Genomic DNA, 16,156 nt, shown 5'->3' with positions numbered 1-16,156 from the left:
CACTGGGGCCTCGGAGCACTCCTTCCTGATGCCAGTGATGAGATCCTCCTACCCTCCTTCCTCCTCCTTTCTGCTTGGGAGTCTTTTAGCTCAATCAGTCCTTCCTTCTCTGACTCACATAACCCCTGCTGTCTTCTCCCACCCCCAGGCTGCTTTTCCAGAATTCAAACCCTGGGAGAGCCAGCAAAAACATGAGTGCCATTCCTCTTTCTTGCTTCCTCACAGCCTTTGGGTTATCAAAAAGGATGATGTATCCCCCCAGCCCCAGCCCCAGCCCTGGGATGTAGAAAACTACATTACGCTGTGGAGAGATTGGACTATTGTCCCACGTTTGCTCCTGAGCTAAGTACTTCCTTTTCCTTCACTAATTCAACATAGTACCTCAACCGCAAAGGAAGGTTTCTTCACCACATTCAAGAAAAAAAAGACAGGCAAATTCAACTTGAAAATAATACTTGGATTCATTGTCGTTGAAAACCTCTTGCCCAAGTTCTTGGGGTTTCTAAATTTTAAACACAATGGACATGGGAAGAATCATTTCCTAAGGATGCTTCTTCCAAATGAGAAGTTTTACCATCTAAAATTAGGTTCTGCTACCCCTTCCTGTGACATACCTGTTGGAGAAGAGATCATGCATGTTTGTGCACACACGTGCACACACACACACACACACACACAAGCATACATGAGAGTCAATCGTATTGCAAACACTGAAACTATGCAAGTCTGAAACCAAGGAATGCTCCATGGTTATATAACTGCTCCACAAAAGGCCTCACTTCACTGATTTCCATGGAGCCGGGTTCTCCAAGGAGCCTCCATGCTTTTCAGTTGCATGCCGGGCACTTTTGGAAGCAGCAGTCAATTTTGGAGGTCACCAGGGTATCATTATCCTTGTAGCAGCAATTACTGACTAAATGGCGCTCTGGTTCCCTACCTTCCAGGGGACCCTGCTTCCAGGCAGGGTAGAGTTGCTTTAGAGTCTGGCTTAATGAAATTGAACAAAATAGCTAATTTCTACAGAGTGTAAGAAAGGTTTAAAATGTAGATGCATAGATTCATTATCAAACTATCTACATAAAATCCTATATCTATTTCGAAATTCAGGAAAGTCATAAAAGGAGGGAAAAAAAACACAAAAAGTCCCTCATAACTACATATTCAAACTTATTGGTGATGTAATACCAAGCATCTTAAACTAGATGACTAGTTAATCTTAATCTAGGATGACTAGATATTTTTCTTTTCTTTCTTATCTGATATTGAACGTGAATTGGAATTTAAGAAGGCCTTTGAACTTGGTTGAGTCTAAGACTTGATTTTCAGGGGCCATTGTAGTGTCCTTGACCTCTCTAAGCCTTAATTTTCATGTCCTAATAACAGAAGGAAGAGAAACTGCTTTCCAAGGCTGGTGGAAAATCAAGTGAGACTTTCTAGACATATATTAAGTGCTTAGCCCTGAGTGCTTGGTGACAACACATGCTCAGTAAATAGTTGCCATATGTGTTATTATCTCAGAATTGGGTGAGAAATTAATAGTTGTCAGGTTCTTGATCTTTGTCATCTTATTAGTCAGATTCTGGGGTTGAAGCAGCCAACTGTACTGCTCAGTACAATTGCTTAGCATTGCAGCCAACCTAGGTTTGATCATTGACACCCAAGTCCTACCAGTACTGAGCCCTGTTTAGAGTCAGAGAAAAGCCCTGAGCAAAGCTGGGTGTAGCTCCAACTCCAAAATAAACAAAAAATGAGTTACATTCTCTAGACCTGTTTGTTTGACCACTTGAATAACAAAAGATAAAGAACTACATTGAGTCCTAACTTTATTGTGAAATGGCGGCCAGAAGTGGGGCCAAGGACACTTCTGCTCATGTTCTTGATGACTCTGTCCTCAACTGAGAACAATTTTGGGCTCCCCAGGGTAATGGGCCTTGACAAGGCCACATGTATGGGCCAGAGTCACCAAAGATGGGAAAAATAAGTTCAGGTTCCAAGACCAGTCTAGCTCCTCCTGGTCCTCACTGGCCTAGGAAGTAATGTAGAAGTGACCAGGTGACCATGGGCCAATTAAGCTTCCAACCAAACTTCCCTAAGATCTTTTAGCCTTTCTAAGCCCTACATTAGTGGAAACACAAAACTTATTCTAGCTTTAAGAGTCCCCAGCCAGTGTGGTGCTGAGGCCCCAAGTTGGGTGTCACAGTTAGGTTCCATGGGGACTGCTGAATGGAACCACTAAGCAGAATCCTAGCAATACTCTTAACAGAACCCCTTGTACATGCACACTTCTCCAGCCACAGTGGATTCTCCACATCCCACTGGGATGCACCCTTTTTCCAAGATTCCTTGGCTGAGTGTGACAAGCACCCTGGTTCTCTCTCCAGGTCTGCTGACACTTCATTTTCTCTGTACTCCTGTGGTTGTCATGGCCCAGGCTGATAAAATCGCTGACACAGTTTGCCTGCCCAGCTGTGGGTGCTGGCAGGGACCCAGAAACCCAAACCATCACTGGCAGTGGTGAAACCGATTATTGACATTGTGGACATTGCTCTATTCAGATCTTAAAGACAAATAAGCTTGTCTTTGCTTCTCTCCTGGCAGAGGGTGGCCACTGATATTCCCCTAAAGAAATTTTTCTGTTTTTTGATTCAGGGGTGTGTGTGGGGAAGATACTGCCAACTTTTCCCAGAAATCAACCTACTAGAAACCATGACCCTGTCCTGAGCTCAGGAAATACAAGAAAAAAAGTCCTAAGACCATGAGAAATAGCTCAGATGGCTGTAACACATGCTGTAACACATGTTTTTGCAGGAGGCCTGGATTCTTAATAATCCTTGGTACTACATGGTCCCCTGAGCACTACCAGGATCAAACCCCAAATAATAAGCTCAAAATAGCCCAGAGTATGGCCCCCAAACCAAATAAATATCTCCTGGAGCTTGCTCTGGATTTCTCAACTTGCTTCTGAATTTATTCACTTCACTGAATATTATTCCTTTACTAAATACCTGGAATTAAGAGAGGGCTAGGATGATAGGACCTGGAGATAAAAAGAAGGAAATAATGTTCAAGGCATTAATAATGTTAATTAATAATTAATCAATTATTAATTGATTATTATTTAACATTAGCAATGTTCCTTGTAAGGAATTCATGCCCATTTTTCTACATCTGTCCACTTCTAGAATATTGTGTTAAACCATAGGAAGTGGTAAGATAAACAGTTGTCAGGCAGGCACAGTAGAAGGACAGGGTTCAGTGGACTGTACTGTGAGAAGAGGGAAGGGTTCGGGGCCAAGATGATGCTGAAATCAGTCATTTGTGGTCAAGGGATGTTTGTGCTGGTGGAGAATGGTAGGATGGAAGTAATTGCATTGCAGGAAAGCAATGTGCCAGGGCAGGGAGGTGTGGATGGGATGTGAGTAATGTTGGATTGTTTGGGGGCTGGGAGTAGAGGACAGAACATAGGGGGAGGTCCAGATGTTGAAGGTATGATATTATGGGACAGATCCCTGCAGTGCAGGGAAGCTGCCAGTGGTCAGAAGATGATGATGTTATTCCCTGAAAAGCTAAGTGCCCAGTGAGCAAAGGCCAGCAGACAGGGATGAGAGAGGTGCTGCAAGGTCAGCAGCAAGTGAAGAAAGCCCAGGCCTGAAGCATGTGTACTGAGCGTTGCCAAGCAGCTTCTGGTCTCATAGATCCAACACACATCTCTGGGCCCTTCTGCACCAGTCCCCCCTGCTCACCTGCTCGCCTTTGGTGTGGCTGGGGGAGGCATAAGCCTCTGGGTAGTGCTGCCGCTCGAATGGGCACTCGAGTGGCTCCAAGTGGTGCTGGCTGAAGGCATCCGTGCGAAGGTGCTTGCGGGGGCCACTGCTGCTGCTCTGGGAGTCAATGCTCAGACGACAGCTGTCTTGATCACCTGTTATCCCCAGAGAGGAAGAAAGCGTTCATCTCCCCCATCTCCAGGCCAGAGGGAATGAAATCTCCAGATCCACCCATAGAGTGAGTGAGGAGAGAACTTGGCTTGGACCACAGGGTCAGGGGGGCTCAGGTATAAACTGAGAGCAGCAGGTGGGAGTGTTAGAAAAAATCAACAACCTCCTGACTCATTGCAGCCCCAGCCAGCTGCCATCTGGCACCTGCCTCACCCCACCCTACCTCTGGTGCCCCAACACTCACTGTCATCCATTTTCCTCTTGCTGTCACTGCCAGGCTGAGCAATCCCCAGGAGCCCATTGATGGAGTAGGTGGAGCCCAGAGAGTCCGACTGGGGAGATTCTGGGGGTGTAACTGCCGAACTGGGGACTGCAATGGAGGGAGAGGGTGAGAACATGATGGCAACCTCCTCCCCCCACCCTGATTGTTCCCTGTTGCCAGCTTGGAGTAGGTGGGGCATCTGTTGCAGGGAGGCTCTTGGACTCAACACTTCTCAATTGTTTCAACCCAGACGTATTTTAGTGAGCAGAAGAACCAGACAAAGCTTGTCTGGGTGAAATGGCTCAGATGGCTCAGTCCCCACATGGGACACATATGCCTGGGCATGCACAGATGTGTGTGTGTGTTTGTGTGTGTGTGTGTGTGTGTGTGTGTGTGTGTGTGTGTGTGTGTGTGTGTGTGAAGTGCCTGCAGTTCTACACTCACTCAGCGTGTGTCCTGGGCTCAGAGACTTGGTGGCCACGCAGCTGTCCATGGGGAGGTTGAATGGTTGCTGCACTTTGGTCCGGATAATTCTACAAAGGAGACAGATAATTAGAAAGAAGAAAGCAGGGTTTCTGCTACCCCAGGCCCTTCCTCTAGCTCCTAGGTGAGCATACAAATTTCTCAAACTTGGGACAGGGTTATATTACAGTGGGTAGGGTTCTTGCCTTGTACCTGGTTGACTTAGATTCAATCTCTGAGATTATATATAGTCCCTTTGAGCACCACTAGGTATGCCCCCCCCCCCATACTCCCACTTTAACCTTCTCTCATCTGGTCCTTCCCAGTGTCCTCAAGGATTAGTAGGGTAGGTCATATAAGGTCCAAGTACAGTAGAGACTTATTGTCTCACACCTCCTCCCATCAAAGCTTTAGTTCTACAGACCTTGTAGATCTCTGGAATTTCATTCTTCTTTGAAGTTCATTGTCAAAACCTAAGTCTGACCATCCTCCAGGACCATTTACCACCTCACACTCTCATCCACTCTTGATTCTTTTTTTTTCTGTTTCTCTTGTTGCAACCTAAGTCAGCCTCCTGCTCACAATTGGTCCCTGTCAGTGGCAAGAATATGACACCAGGCCACCAACCTTGGAGTAGAGCATGTATTGACATCACCTCATACTGTCCTTCTCTCTATTTACTGCATTTCTCAGCTATTTGTATAAGTTCTAGTAAACAGGGGGCTCACAGCTGAGCTGTATTTACTCCTATTTTCAGCTAGTTACCTTGTGTTCATGTCTTACACAAGGGCATCTTTTTTCAACCTCTTCAAAGTAAGACACCCTAGATTAGTTCCTACACATATTCTCTCCTTACTAGGACCAACAGCTTACAAGTGTTTATTCAGGGGTCCTCAAATTTTTAAACAGGGGGCCAGTTCACTGTCCCTCAGATCATTGGAGGGTCTGACTATAGTAAAAACAAAACTTATGAACGAATTCTTATGCACACTGCATATATCTTATTTTGCAATGAAGAAACAAAACAGATACAAATACAATATGTGGCCCTCGGGCCATAGTTTGAGGACCACTGGAACTGTATGTGATGAGTGAATTAAGCTGTCTTTCTTCTACACTATAGGCTCATCAAGGACAAGGGACAAGGATTGTCTCTCCTCTGGGCATAAATGAATTATGTCTGAATAAATGAATGAGGGAGTGGGGAATAAATGATTGATTGAGGGAGGGAGTGAATAATTGAGTGACTGAGCAAATGAGTCATTACTTGACTGAGGGCCAGATTAGGGGTCCTATGGCCTAGGAAAAGCTCCATTCAAGAAGATGCTATTATTCACCAAAGAGGATGCGGTGTGAAAGTGCAGGGCTAGGCAGAGTGTGTGCCAGGAGGTAAGAGCTGAGATATGTGGCCTGAGCTTTGGGTCCCTTTGTCTGACTTCAGCATGCATCCCCTCCCCAGGCCTTTGTGTGTTCCCCCAGAGTTTTGGCATCCTGGTCTCTCACCTGTTAATGGAGCTGACACTGGGCACGGTGTCATTGTCACACACTCCCTCTGCCAGGAGCCGGTCTCGAATCTCCCAGGCGAACATGGTGGGATTTTGTCGCTTGTAGTCACCAATCTTCTCCACCACTTTGGGGGTGGCCACCTTGGGCTTGGAGCCCCCTATCACTCCAGGCCGGATGCTGCCAGTCTCGTAGTACCTACTCCAATAGAGAAGCCCAAAGAATTACCCGATAAGCAAGTGGGATCTTAGGGCAGGACTTAGCCAGAAACTTTTTCTCTTCTGAGGTTCCCAGAAAGGAGCCTGAGGGTTGAACATGCCTGCAGGCCTGCCTCAAGCCCTCAATGTTCCCAGCATTGCCTGTTTCCCTTGCTTGGGTAGGTCCATGATGCTGCCAAATCAGAACACTCTGTTGAAGCCCTCACTAGCACTGACTGTGACCCATCCCTTCCCTCAGGCCTTGAAGACATTTTGCCTTCTGTGCTGCTGTTTGTGGATCCCAGGTCCACCATGGTGCCTTTCTTTGGCCAGCTTCTCTTGGCTATTTCACCTGGACCTGCTTTACAGACAGCTGGGCTCCTGGGTCCTCTGTCTTGGCTGAAGGGCTACCCTTTGCTCCCCTACCTGACTCTCATTGATTTTCTATCTATTTCTATTTTCTATTTTTTACACAATTCAGCTTGAGGTTACTCTGTGGATTCCAGATTTTGGACACAACCATGTCTTTAAGCTCCCACTTCTTTCCCATTACCTCCTCTCTAAAGAGCTGCTCTGGCAGATCAGTGACTAGCATCAGGATATACGCCTCTACTTGTGGGGGACACTTTTTGGTTTCTGCTGCCCTAATGGCTTTTTAAGCTGTGGTCCTCCCCACTATCCAAGATTCTTCTTCCTGGGACACTCAGCCCAGTTGAAGAGCATTCTCTGCTCTGCATAGGAGCATATTGTCCCCTGCACGCTTTAACAATAGTTAATACAGAGCCCAGCTCTACACTTATCTAAATGAGAAAGTCCTCATAAATCCACTTATGGGGTCAAATTGGGAGGCAAATACTCTGAGCAAAGCCCAACTTCACAGGCCAACTTCACAGCAACTCTGACAGGAGTTGCTCTCAGAGGAGAGCACGTGTCTAGGTCAGACCAGACTTGTTCTTGGTTCCTCTTGTACCTTTGGTTCAATGTGTCTCAAATCTATCTACAGAAAATTAGAATCACTCAAGGGAACCTTCCTACTATCAACCCAGTCTTCCCTCCTGCTGAGTTCAGGCCTTAGAGCCACTTAAGGTGAGGCCCTTTCTCAAAGGACTCCAATTCCCTTATTCTCATCAGAGGTATTTTTGTGAAAGATTCCCCTGCTTTTAGAGGAGAGAACCCTAGAGGAGAACCTTAAATGAGGCCTGGTGGAGGGGAGAAACTGGGGAGATGTGGAGAGGCCCGGGGAGGCCTGAGAGAGGAGTGGAAAGAGGGAAAGGATAAAGGAGAAAAAGGAGAATGGACAAAGATGAAAGTAGAGGCAGGAAATGAACAGAATTGAGCCTAGGGGATGTTCAGAGGTGGCACCACACCAGGGGTCATAGAAAACATTGCCTTTGGCTGGCTACAAGGTGGCCTGCAGAAGGAAAATCCCCACAGATGAGAAGCCATGAGGTAAATTTCGTGCTTACCTGCCAAGGATCTTACTAACGCAGCCATGGCTGACCCTGAGCTGGCGGGAGATGTCACAGGGCCTCACTCCCTGGTGGGCCAGGTCCACGATGCGCTGACGCACCACTTCTGGCAGGGGTCTGCCATTCACAAAGGCCCCTCCCAGCTGGTTCAGCCCTCCGTGGCCTGGGGAGACAGTGGTAGAGAGGAGAGTGTCAGCAGAGCCAGGCCAGGCAGCTCTGGCTTTTGTCTATATTTTACTCTGAACCCCTTAGCTTACCCAGATGCAGAGTATAAGTGGCTACTCTCTGCCAAGCATAGTACCAGTCTCTCCTGAGGCCGAGGTGACTAAGGCAGGCAGACATAATCTTTAGTTTTGTCTTGTAGGGGTTAATACTTAGTGGAGAGCCAGATTGACAAGATACTAAAGACCCTCTCACATGGTCATTGCTGGGACCAACGACATGCAAGGGAATTCAAGAACTCCTGGAGGAGCCATACCCAGGTCCATGGCATTGCAAAGGGCTCCAGGAGCAACCTAAGTGAAAACTGAAAATGTGAGCTGGGTGATAGGAGGGAGGGAGCAAAACCTTCCCATATACGGCAACCACCTGCACAGACTTCTGCTGGACAGTTACATGATCTTCAGAACCAACTCTAGATCCAGGTCAGGCTCCTTTCAAGACTTGGAGGTCTCCACTTACAGAGGAGAAGGCTAGGACTTGGGACTTGCATTACTTCCTCTACATCTTAAGGGATTCAGCTTCTATGAGGAGGATACAGGATCCCACCAAGGATGTTTGCTGTCAGGAATCCTGTTCGTAGCTAGAACTAACTGTGGGAAGTTGGCTTTGTAACATGGCCTAGTGCTAAGGGTGCCAGGCATGGAGGACATTTTTCATAGCTGGAGCAGAGCTTGGCCATCTGGCTGCTAGGACAGAGTCCTGGGAGGGTTTGGGGAGTCAGGGGAGTAGGCAAGAGGAAAGGTAGAGCACAGGCAGGCCTTCTGAGTGAGCCTGTTAAAGACTATTTATGGCCTAGGTGACAGAACCTGTACAGGGCACACTGTGCCCATTACCGCCCACTGACTTAGCACATTCGGAACTGCCTTGCTATGTCTCCTCTGGGGCCCAAGCTGTTTTAGGCAGAACTGTAAATTTACCTTAAAGAAAGAGGCTATAAGCCTCCGGCCTGGGCATTTATTCAGGAGGAAAATTCCTCAGCCAAACCCCCAGTGGGAGGAACATAATGACCATCTTTCTGGTAGAGTCAGTTGGGTGAGCCTGTGAGCATGTACCTGTCCCAGTGCTTCTCCATGAAGGCTAAGAAGACTAAGGACTTTGGTGGAGGTTTCTTCTTCCTTCCAGATGGCTGGTAGAAGGATCTGAGCTGCACTTTCTTCTCACTCACTAGCCACAGGCCCATGGTGGTGGAATTCATTGACCTGGGCTGCATCTATCTGCGGTCCTATGGCTGTTTGAGCCCTGACGCCAAACACCAGAGGGCGCTAGACAGTCACCCAAATTGACAAGGCCTTACTGCATTTACCCTTGAGCGGTTGTCACTACCAGTCTTGGGACCTGTGTTTGGAAGTGATGTTTTTCTTTTCTTTTTTTTTTGTGGTTTTTGGGTCACACCCGGCAGTGCTCAGGGGTTACTTCTGGCTCCATGCTCAGAAATTGCTCCTGGCAGGCACGGGGGACCATATGGGACGCTGGGATTCGAACCGATGACCTCTTGCATGAAAGGCAAACGCCTTACCTCCATGCTATCTCTCCAGCCCCTGGAAGTGATGTTTTTCTATAGGTGGGATTCTCAGTCCCAGAAAGTTAAAAAAAAAAAGTTAGGAAGTTAAAAAAAAAAGGCCATTTTGGGATGAAATGCATTGAGCAATATGTCTAAGAAGTGTATTTTTGTATTTTCTTTGAAGCTATGTGTGGGCTTTTGCCCCAAGTTTTCCTGAAATGCTTGAGTCTTAGATACTTTCCTGAAAAGTTATTTCATACATTGGTGGGAGGGAAAAATGTGTTCAGAGTGTGACTCCTAAACTAGTATTTTTTTTTATTTTACTATCCTCTGATTAAATTTGAGTTACTAAGCACATAGAACCCATGAACAAGATTCTTACTTGTTTAAATTTTATCTTTAGAGAGATGGAATCCACCCTCCCCATCAAATATTGACGCTTTTATTCTTTGAGTAGAGTAAAAAAAAATCACTTTAGCTATGCCTGGTGCCAAGCTATAACATATTTTGTAAGGATATGAGAAAATAAGGATAGAGAAAAGTTTGGTTAGTTGAACGTTTTGGTGGATTCAAGTGTAAAGAATTTTAATTTTTAACATCCAATATCCTCATGATTGATATTCTACTCCCTGGGACTGGGGCAGTGATGCTCATACCTGAGTATGCCTCAGGGTGACAGGGGTGGGGAGGGGGCGTGAAAACACAGGCTGCTGAGCTCAGTGCCTTAAGGTTTGGATCGGAAGATCTGGGAATGAACTGGTCAGAGTGATTTTAAGGAGAGTAAACAGGTGAGGCAGTTTTCACAGAAGACTGTGTTCTCAGAGCTCTTAAGAAATGGCAAGGTACTCCATATAGCTGTGGAATGGAGTCAGCTACGGAGGGACATGGCCTCTCTGCCTTGAGGTTTTAAATTGGGTCCCTACAAGGGAAGGACTGTTGTCCTTTCTGTATCCATGTGGGAGTGTAGGTTTCAGTGAGTCAGGGCCATGCATCTGAAAGGAGGGTGTAGCCTTTCTTCTTGAAATGAGGAGGGCAGAGATATTCTGGAGCTGACTATCTTTGCCTATGTTTGTGATTAGGGTGAGCTCTGAGGCCAGAGGCCAGCTATGAGTGGAGGTTTGAAAGTTTTAAAAGCAAAGGTCCTTAGCATGGTTTGGAGGTTGTGGGTGGGGAGTGCTACTGGCAGGGAAGAGGAAAGCAAGACTGCCTGGCTGAGTAATGGCCTCCAGAGAGAGAACTCCAACTTTCCTGGGTCCTTTTCAGGCTTATCCTACAGACAGGGGAAGTAAGAAGACCCTCCAGAGAGGAAACTTCAGTTTTCCCAGGATTCCTCTTGGCATTATATTACAGACAGGGAATTTTGCATAGCCTGTGGTTCAAATACGTCTCATTTTAAAAAAGACCAATCGAACTCTGGACTTGCTTTGTTAATTTTTTAAACTCCTATTCTTAAGAACAGAGACCACTACTGAAAAAGAATCATTGCCAAGCGCTCATGATATATGCAGTATCCTCAAGCTCTTAGGATGTCAGGGCATGTTTCCTGCACCTTTTGCACATGCCTCAGTCATGGTTCTGATCACAATGATCAGTGACCCCATCTGCCAAGTCCTTTATGAGTTCTCAAGGGTGAGTGCCCTATCTGTCTCCCTAGCACCTGTCACAGTGGTTTAATTAGAGCTTCAGTACATACATGTGACCCCAAAATGCCTTACAAATGCTAGGAGCTGAGGTGATGATCTCTTCTGTGCAGATGTCTCTCCTGAGGAAACCCAAGCTCATGCATTTTCTTTTTTCCTTTTATGGGCTCAGAAAGCACTGGAAGCTCTAGCCCAGTCCTCCTGGGAGGCTGATTCTAGGTATTGTTCTGTAGATTCTACCTAGAGAGCAGGGGATTGCTTTATTTCCAGAGAGAGTTTGAGCCTTAGGGGGATTGTAAGGCACTGTGCAGGGGCTACTTAAGTCACTATTACTCAGAGACCACAAAAGCTGCATCCTGCCAACACTCACCAGTGTCTGACATTCTTAGCCTGGTGGTGTTTTCCTTCCCGCCATGCTCCCTTGCAGGCCTGTGATCTCCCACTGTAACCTCCCAGCTGCTCATCTTGGCTTGGTGCCTTTTTGGAATAAAAGCCAAGGCCTCTGCCTCCAAAACCTGCTCCTAAAGAAAATGTTCAGGATCATGGGCTGCTCAGCATTCCTCCTCTTCCTCCCCTTCTACCCCTGCACATAGGATTACACTGGTTATGGGTTCCTTGGACACATTAGACCTCTTGGGCCAGGACAAAGGGGCAGATAGGCTGTGCAGCAACCTTTCGCTTTTGGCTTTGTCCCAGAATTCTGCGTGACCCTTGATACCTCTGGTCTCTGCACCTCTCCTCCCAAGGGTAACTGGAGAAGAGAGGCCATAACTAGATAAAGCTGCCGCTTCTATTTCTCTTTTATTTCACATTGATCACTCATCCTGCACTTCTATAAAACCTTAGTTCATAAATTACCCTCTGGTCTCTTTTATACTACTTGCCTTTATTTTTCTCCCAGCTTCTTCCCTAAAACTACCAATATACCTTTGCTTCCTCCCACACCAACCCTACCCCTAATTTTCCCCTTGATTCTAAAACCTTTTTTCCTACATTATCAACCAAATTTCTCAGAAAGTAAATACACAGTCTATTCCCATTTTCTTCATTTTCTCTCCCCTCAGCATGTGTCAAGCTTAACATGTGCTCAGTACATGATGGATTGTGGCTGGTAATGCACGGAAGGGAAAGGTGCTATGTTCTCTCTTTTGAAGAGTTTTGAATGATAAAGACACCTTCTAAAGTCTCCCTTTTCCTTCAGAGATAATGCTTTCACTTCTCTTTGCCCTTATTTCCGTTTTGCTTTGCTCTCATTTGTTCCACCAGACCTTGGTATTTAAATCTAAAAAATTGGGCTTTTTTAAAAGTTTGAACACACCCAGATATATTTAGGATTTACTCTTGGTTATGTGCTTAGGGATCACTCCTGACAGGGTTCAAGAATGCTGGAGATCAAACCTGGGTCTCTGCTTGCAAAGCAAGCATCCAGCTTGCTGTAAGATCTCTATGGCCTGCAGACCTGTGGTGTGTGTGTGTGTGTGTGTGTGTGTGTGTGTGTGTGTGTGTGTGTGTGTGTGTGCACGTGCATTTGTGTGTGTGTTTGTGTGTGTGTTGCAGAAAAACTCTCAAATCACACAGTTTGCTCAGTCTACCTGATTGCCCAGGACCCCCTCACTATTTTACCTACTCTTGGGCATCCCAGGTTCTTAGGTTCCTTGCTCTACATTTCTTCTAAGTGGTAAAGGCTACTCCTTCAGGTTTGTCTTGTTGGTTCCAATACCAGCTGCCATGCAAGCAGAGAGCCTGATTATTGAACTGCATCTCATGCTACTTCCTACTACACTCTCTGCTTGGCACCTATCCAGGCTTTCTGCTGGCCCTTTGAGATGTAAATATATTTCTTAGCCTAGGGCCTTTACTTCTGTGGTTCTCTTCACCTGAAACTTTTGTCCTTCTCTAAACCACCTAGTAAGCAGTTACTCATCATGTGCAGTTCAACACAAAGTCATTCAGGGTTTTCATTGCTCTCTTCTCACAGCATCCTTTATCTTTCTGCCTTATAGTTAAATGTGAAATTCATGCAGGATATGGAAGTGATTTTCTCCTACTGCTTGAAAGCTTCATGAAGTATCAGGTGAGTTCTGCTATTAGGTATATAAAAAGGCCTAATAACAAGTAAATAAATAAACAAATCCCACAGGTATTAACTGATAGCTCTAGCTTCTTTCATTTTCCCCTCATAGAGCACCTTCCATACTGTACCATGTCATTCTGTCTCCTAAATATGACCTGCCTTCTCATCATTCCCATAATTCATACATGCATACATTGGACCAATATTTATTAAGCACTTACTCATGTCAGTCACTTTACTAGAGCTTTACATAGACTTGATCGCAGCTGCCATGGAGCTTCTAGGCTAGGCCTGGGTATCCGAGGCCTAGACAAAAATTTGAAAAGTAAACACACAAATAAATAAACAGTTATATCTTCTTGGATTGGTGTGAGGAAGAACACAACAGAGTGTGGTATTAAGGAGCACTCTGGGCAGTAAGACAGAATTCATTCCAGATGGCTGAAGGAAACTTCTCTAAGTGCTGTCTAATCTGAGACAGAGGTGAGAGGAGGTTAACTAGACAGTTGGACTCACTGCACTCTGCACCCAACCTTGCATGGGTGACCCTTAGCTGGGGAGCAGCACATGTAGAATCCAAGTTCTGCCAGTGTCCCTGTCGCTGCTCAGGGCACTGTGCTGTCTGCTGCACCTGCATGGTGAAGTCCACATTACTAAACGTGCTGGATAATTCCTACCACATGCTGATACTGGTTTACTTTTTTTAGCAGCATATTAAGCTGAGCCTTGAATCTGATATCATGGCAGCACAGAACTGTGAGCTGTTCATTTATAGCATGTGAAGCCATCCTGTGTCCTTGCTCATGTTCCCCTCCCTGCCTGGAATGCCTTTCCTTCACCTTTCTCTGATAATATTGTGAGTCAGTTCAGAAAACCACCTCCTGTAGTAAGTCTTCCCTGAATTTTCTGTCTGCTCTCCAAGCACTATCCCTGCTATTATATTTAGCAGCATGTGTATATTGCCTGGGTCCTGCTTCAGAATGTGCGTGTCCTTTCAGCATGATGTGACTTCTATATCTGTGCAATACAGTCTAATGCTTGGTGTACTGTAGAAACTCAATAAAATCTTGGAGATCATTTTTGGAGGGAGGGAAAGAAGGAAGGAAGGAAGGAAGGAAAGAAGGAAGGAAGGAAGGAACGAAGGAGCACGGGAGGTATGGAAGGAGGGATGGAAGGGAAAGAAAGAAGGAAGGAGGAAAGGAAGGAAAGAGGAATGGAAGGGAGGGAGGAAGGAAGAAAGGAAGAAAGGAAGGAGGGATATAAGAGAGGGAGGGAGGGAGGAAGGGCCCAAAAGCTTAGTTAAGCTCATACGTATGCCTTAAGCATAATTCCTCCTGTCTCCTAAATTGATTTAATCTCTCACATATAATTTTATATACAAGTTGTTTAAAAGTGGAAGCAGGCACAAACAGCACAGCCCAGAAAAAGAGAGGTTTGCCCTTCTTCTGCAGGGTTGAGGGAAGAAAGCAGAAAATCTTCAATGCCAATATTAAATGTGCAAATGTTTGACAGGCTCACACTTATGCAAGAGTTATTAGGATGCACAGTTGCACACGTGGGAGGATTCTATAAGATCAACAGTACAACTATTGTTAGTTTACATTGATGAGGAAGAAAATTGTCACCAACTCAGTTCTTGGAATTTTGAATTGAGAAAACATTTCCTCTTACCCCAGCTATCGAGGCTCAGTGAAGAGGGATGTGAGGAGATCTAAAGACCAGACCCTTGCCTGGTTCACAGCTCTGCTAGAGATATTTCAACAAGCATGGGAGAAAGAGTCACAGTCAAACTAGGGAGGACCATGGCTGAGTAGCATAATTTACTTCTGCCAGTGTGGATATCCCATCCACAGGGAGAAGTTTCTCACTCTGGCTCTCAGGTGCTGCTGCTATTTCTTGTCTACCAGGATCCAATGAGTAAAAATAATTAGTTCCCCAGTTCTCATTGCCAGGGAGCTCAGATTGTTCTGTGTTCCAGACCATGAATACTGCCACATCTGGCATCCTATTTCCTCAAAGGACCTCTGAGATCATATCATCTAGCAGCCTGGGTCCAGTTGGAAAAGAAAAAAATCATTTTGAAATATTCCATCAGAGGGATCGTATACAGAGAATGGCTTATATGGTTGCTAAAAGGCCACTAAACGCACGCACTGAGATTGAAACTGCAGAAAGAAACCCTGCCTTGGTGAAGTGGAAAGGTTTGGTGCTTGGAGAGGGGCTCTATGAACTGGGATTGTGGCCTCCTAGGACTGGCTCTAGGACAACTGGAATTTGGATCAACTGCTGCTGAGATAGTGTTAGCAAAATTCCATGTAACCTCCCCTGGCCTTACAGATGAAAAGGCCACAGGACAGAGAGCAGAGGTAGCCACTGAGCCCACACACTTCTCATTGCAGTTCACCTGGCAAATTTTAAACTATGAATAACTTTATCTCTCTTTCTCTTCTCTTCCCCCCTTCTTCTCTTCCTCTCTTTCTCCCCCCTCAATAAAATTGGCCATGTGTAATTTGGCAAGTTAGTAAAATAGAAGATTTATCAGATCAGTAAAGCCACATATGTTAATGTTTGTAACATATGTGGCTTTGTTCAAGCAGATTTCTTCTCTCATGAGAGGCTGCACATTTCAGCATGGTGAGGATGGCAATGCTCCTCTCTGATGCCTTCTGACCTTTAACTACTGAAAGATGGCCTGCTTACCAGACCCTCAAAGACATCCAAACAGATAAAGATGTTTAAAATCTGTACTCTTGGGTTGGTGAGGTAGCTAAATTCACTGATTCTCTTGGTTCATTCATGGAAGCTGTGGAGGGCAGAGATTAGAGAGTTAAGCACACCTACATTCAGATCCCAATTTTACTCTTGACTCACTTATGGCTTTGGCATGTGCT

At 45.7% G+C, this 16,156-nt stretch overlaps 1 protein-coding gene across 6 annotated transcripts in view; it reads right to left on the bottom strand.

The window, feature by feature from the left end:
- PAX8 (paired box 8) overlaps positions 1–16,156 on the bottom strand; it is a 55,181-nt gene that overhangs the window by 16,841 nt on the left and 22,184 nt on the right. For 3 of the 6 annotated variants that reach the window (XM_049784403.1, XM_049784401.1, XM_049784404.1), the window contains exons 3-7: positions 7,826–7,991; positions 6,163–6,363; positions 4,642–4,730; positions 4,180–4,305; positions 3,744–3,919 (exon numbers count right to left, since the gene is read on the bottom strand). In XM_049784403.1, the coding sequence (XP_049640360.1) occupies positions 3,744–3,919; positions 4,180–4,305; positions 4,642–4,730; positions 6,163–6,363; positions 7,826–7,991 (758 nt within the window). Of the gene's footprint in view, positions 1–3,743; positions 3,920–4,179; positions 4,306–4,641; positions 4,731–6,162; positions 6,364–7,825; positions 7,992–13,486; positions 13,571–16,156 lie in introns of those variants that run through there. The other 3 variants (XM_049784402.1, XM_049784406.1, XM_049784405.1) reach the window with 2 other exon arrangements.

This window comes from Suncus etruscus, chromosome 12 (genome assembly GCF_024139225.1).
Source record: "Suncus etruscus isolate mSunEtr1 chromosome 12, mSunEtr1.pri.cur, whole genome shotgun sequence".
Classification (NCBI taxonomy): Eukaryota; Metazoa; Chordata; class Mammalia; order Eulipotyphla; family Soricidae; genus Suncus; species Suncus etruscus.
The sequence above is the reverse complement of the archived record's forward strand: the minus strand, read 5'-3'. Positions and strand labels throughout refer to the sequence as shown.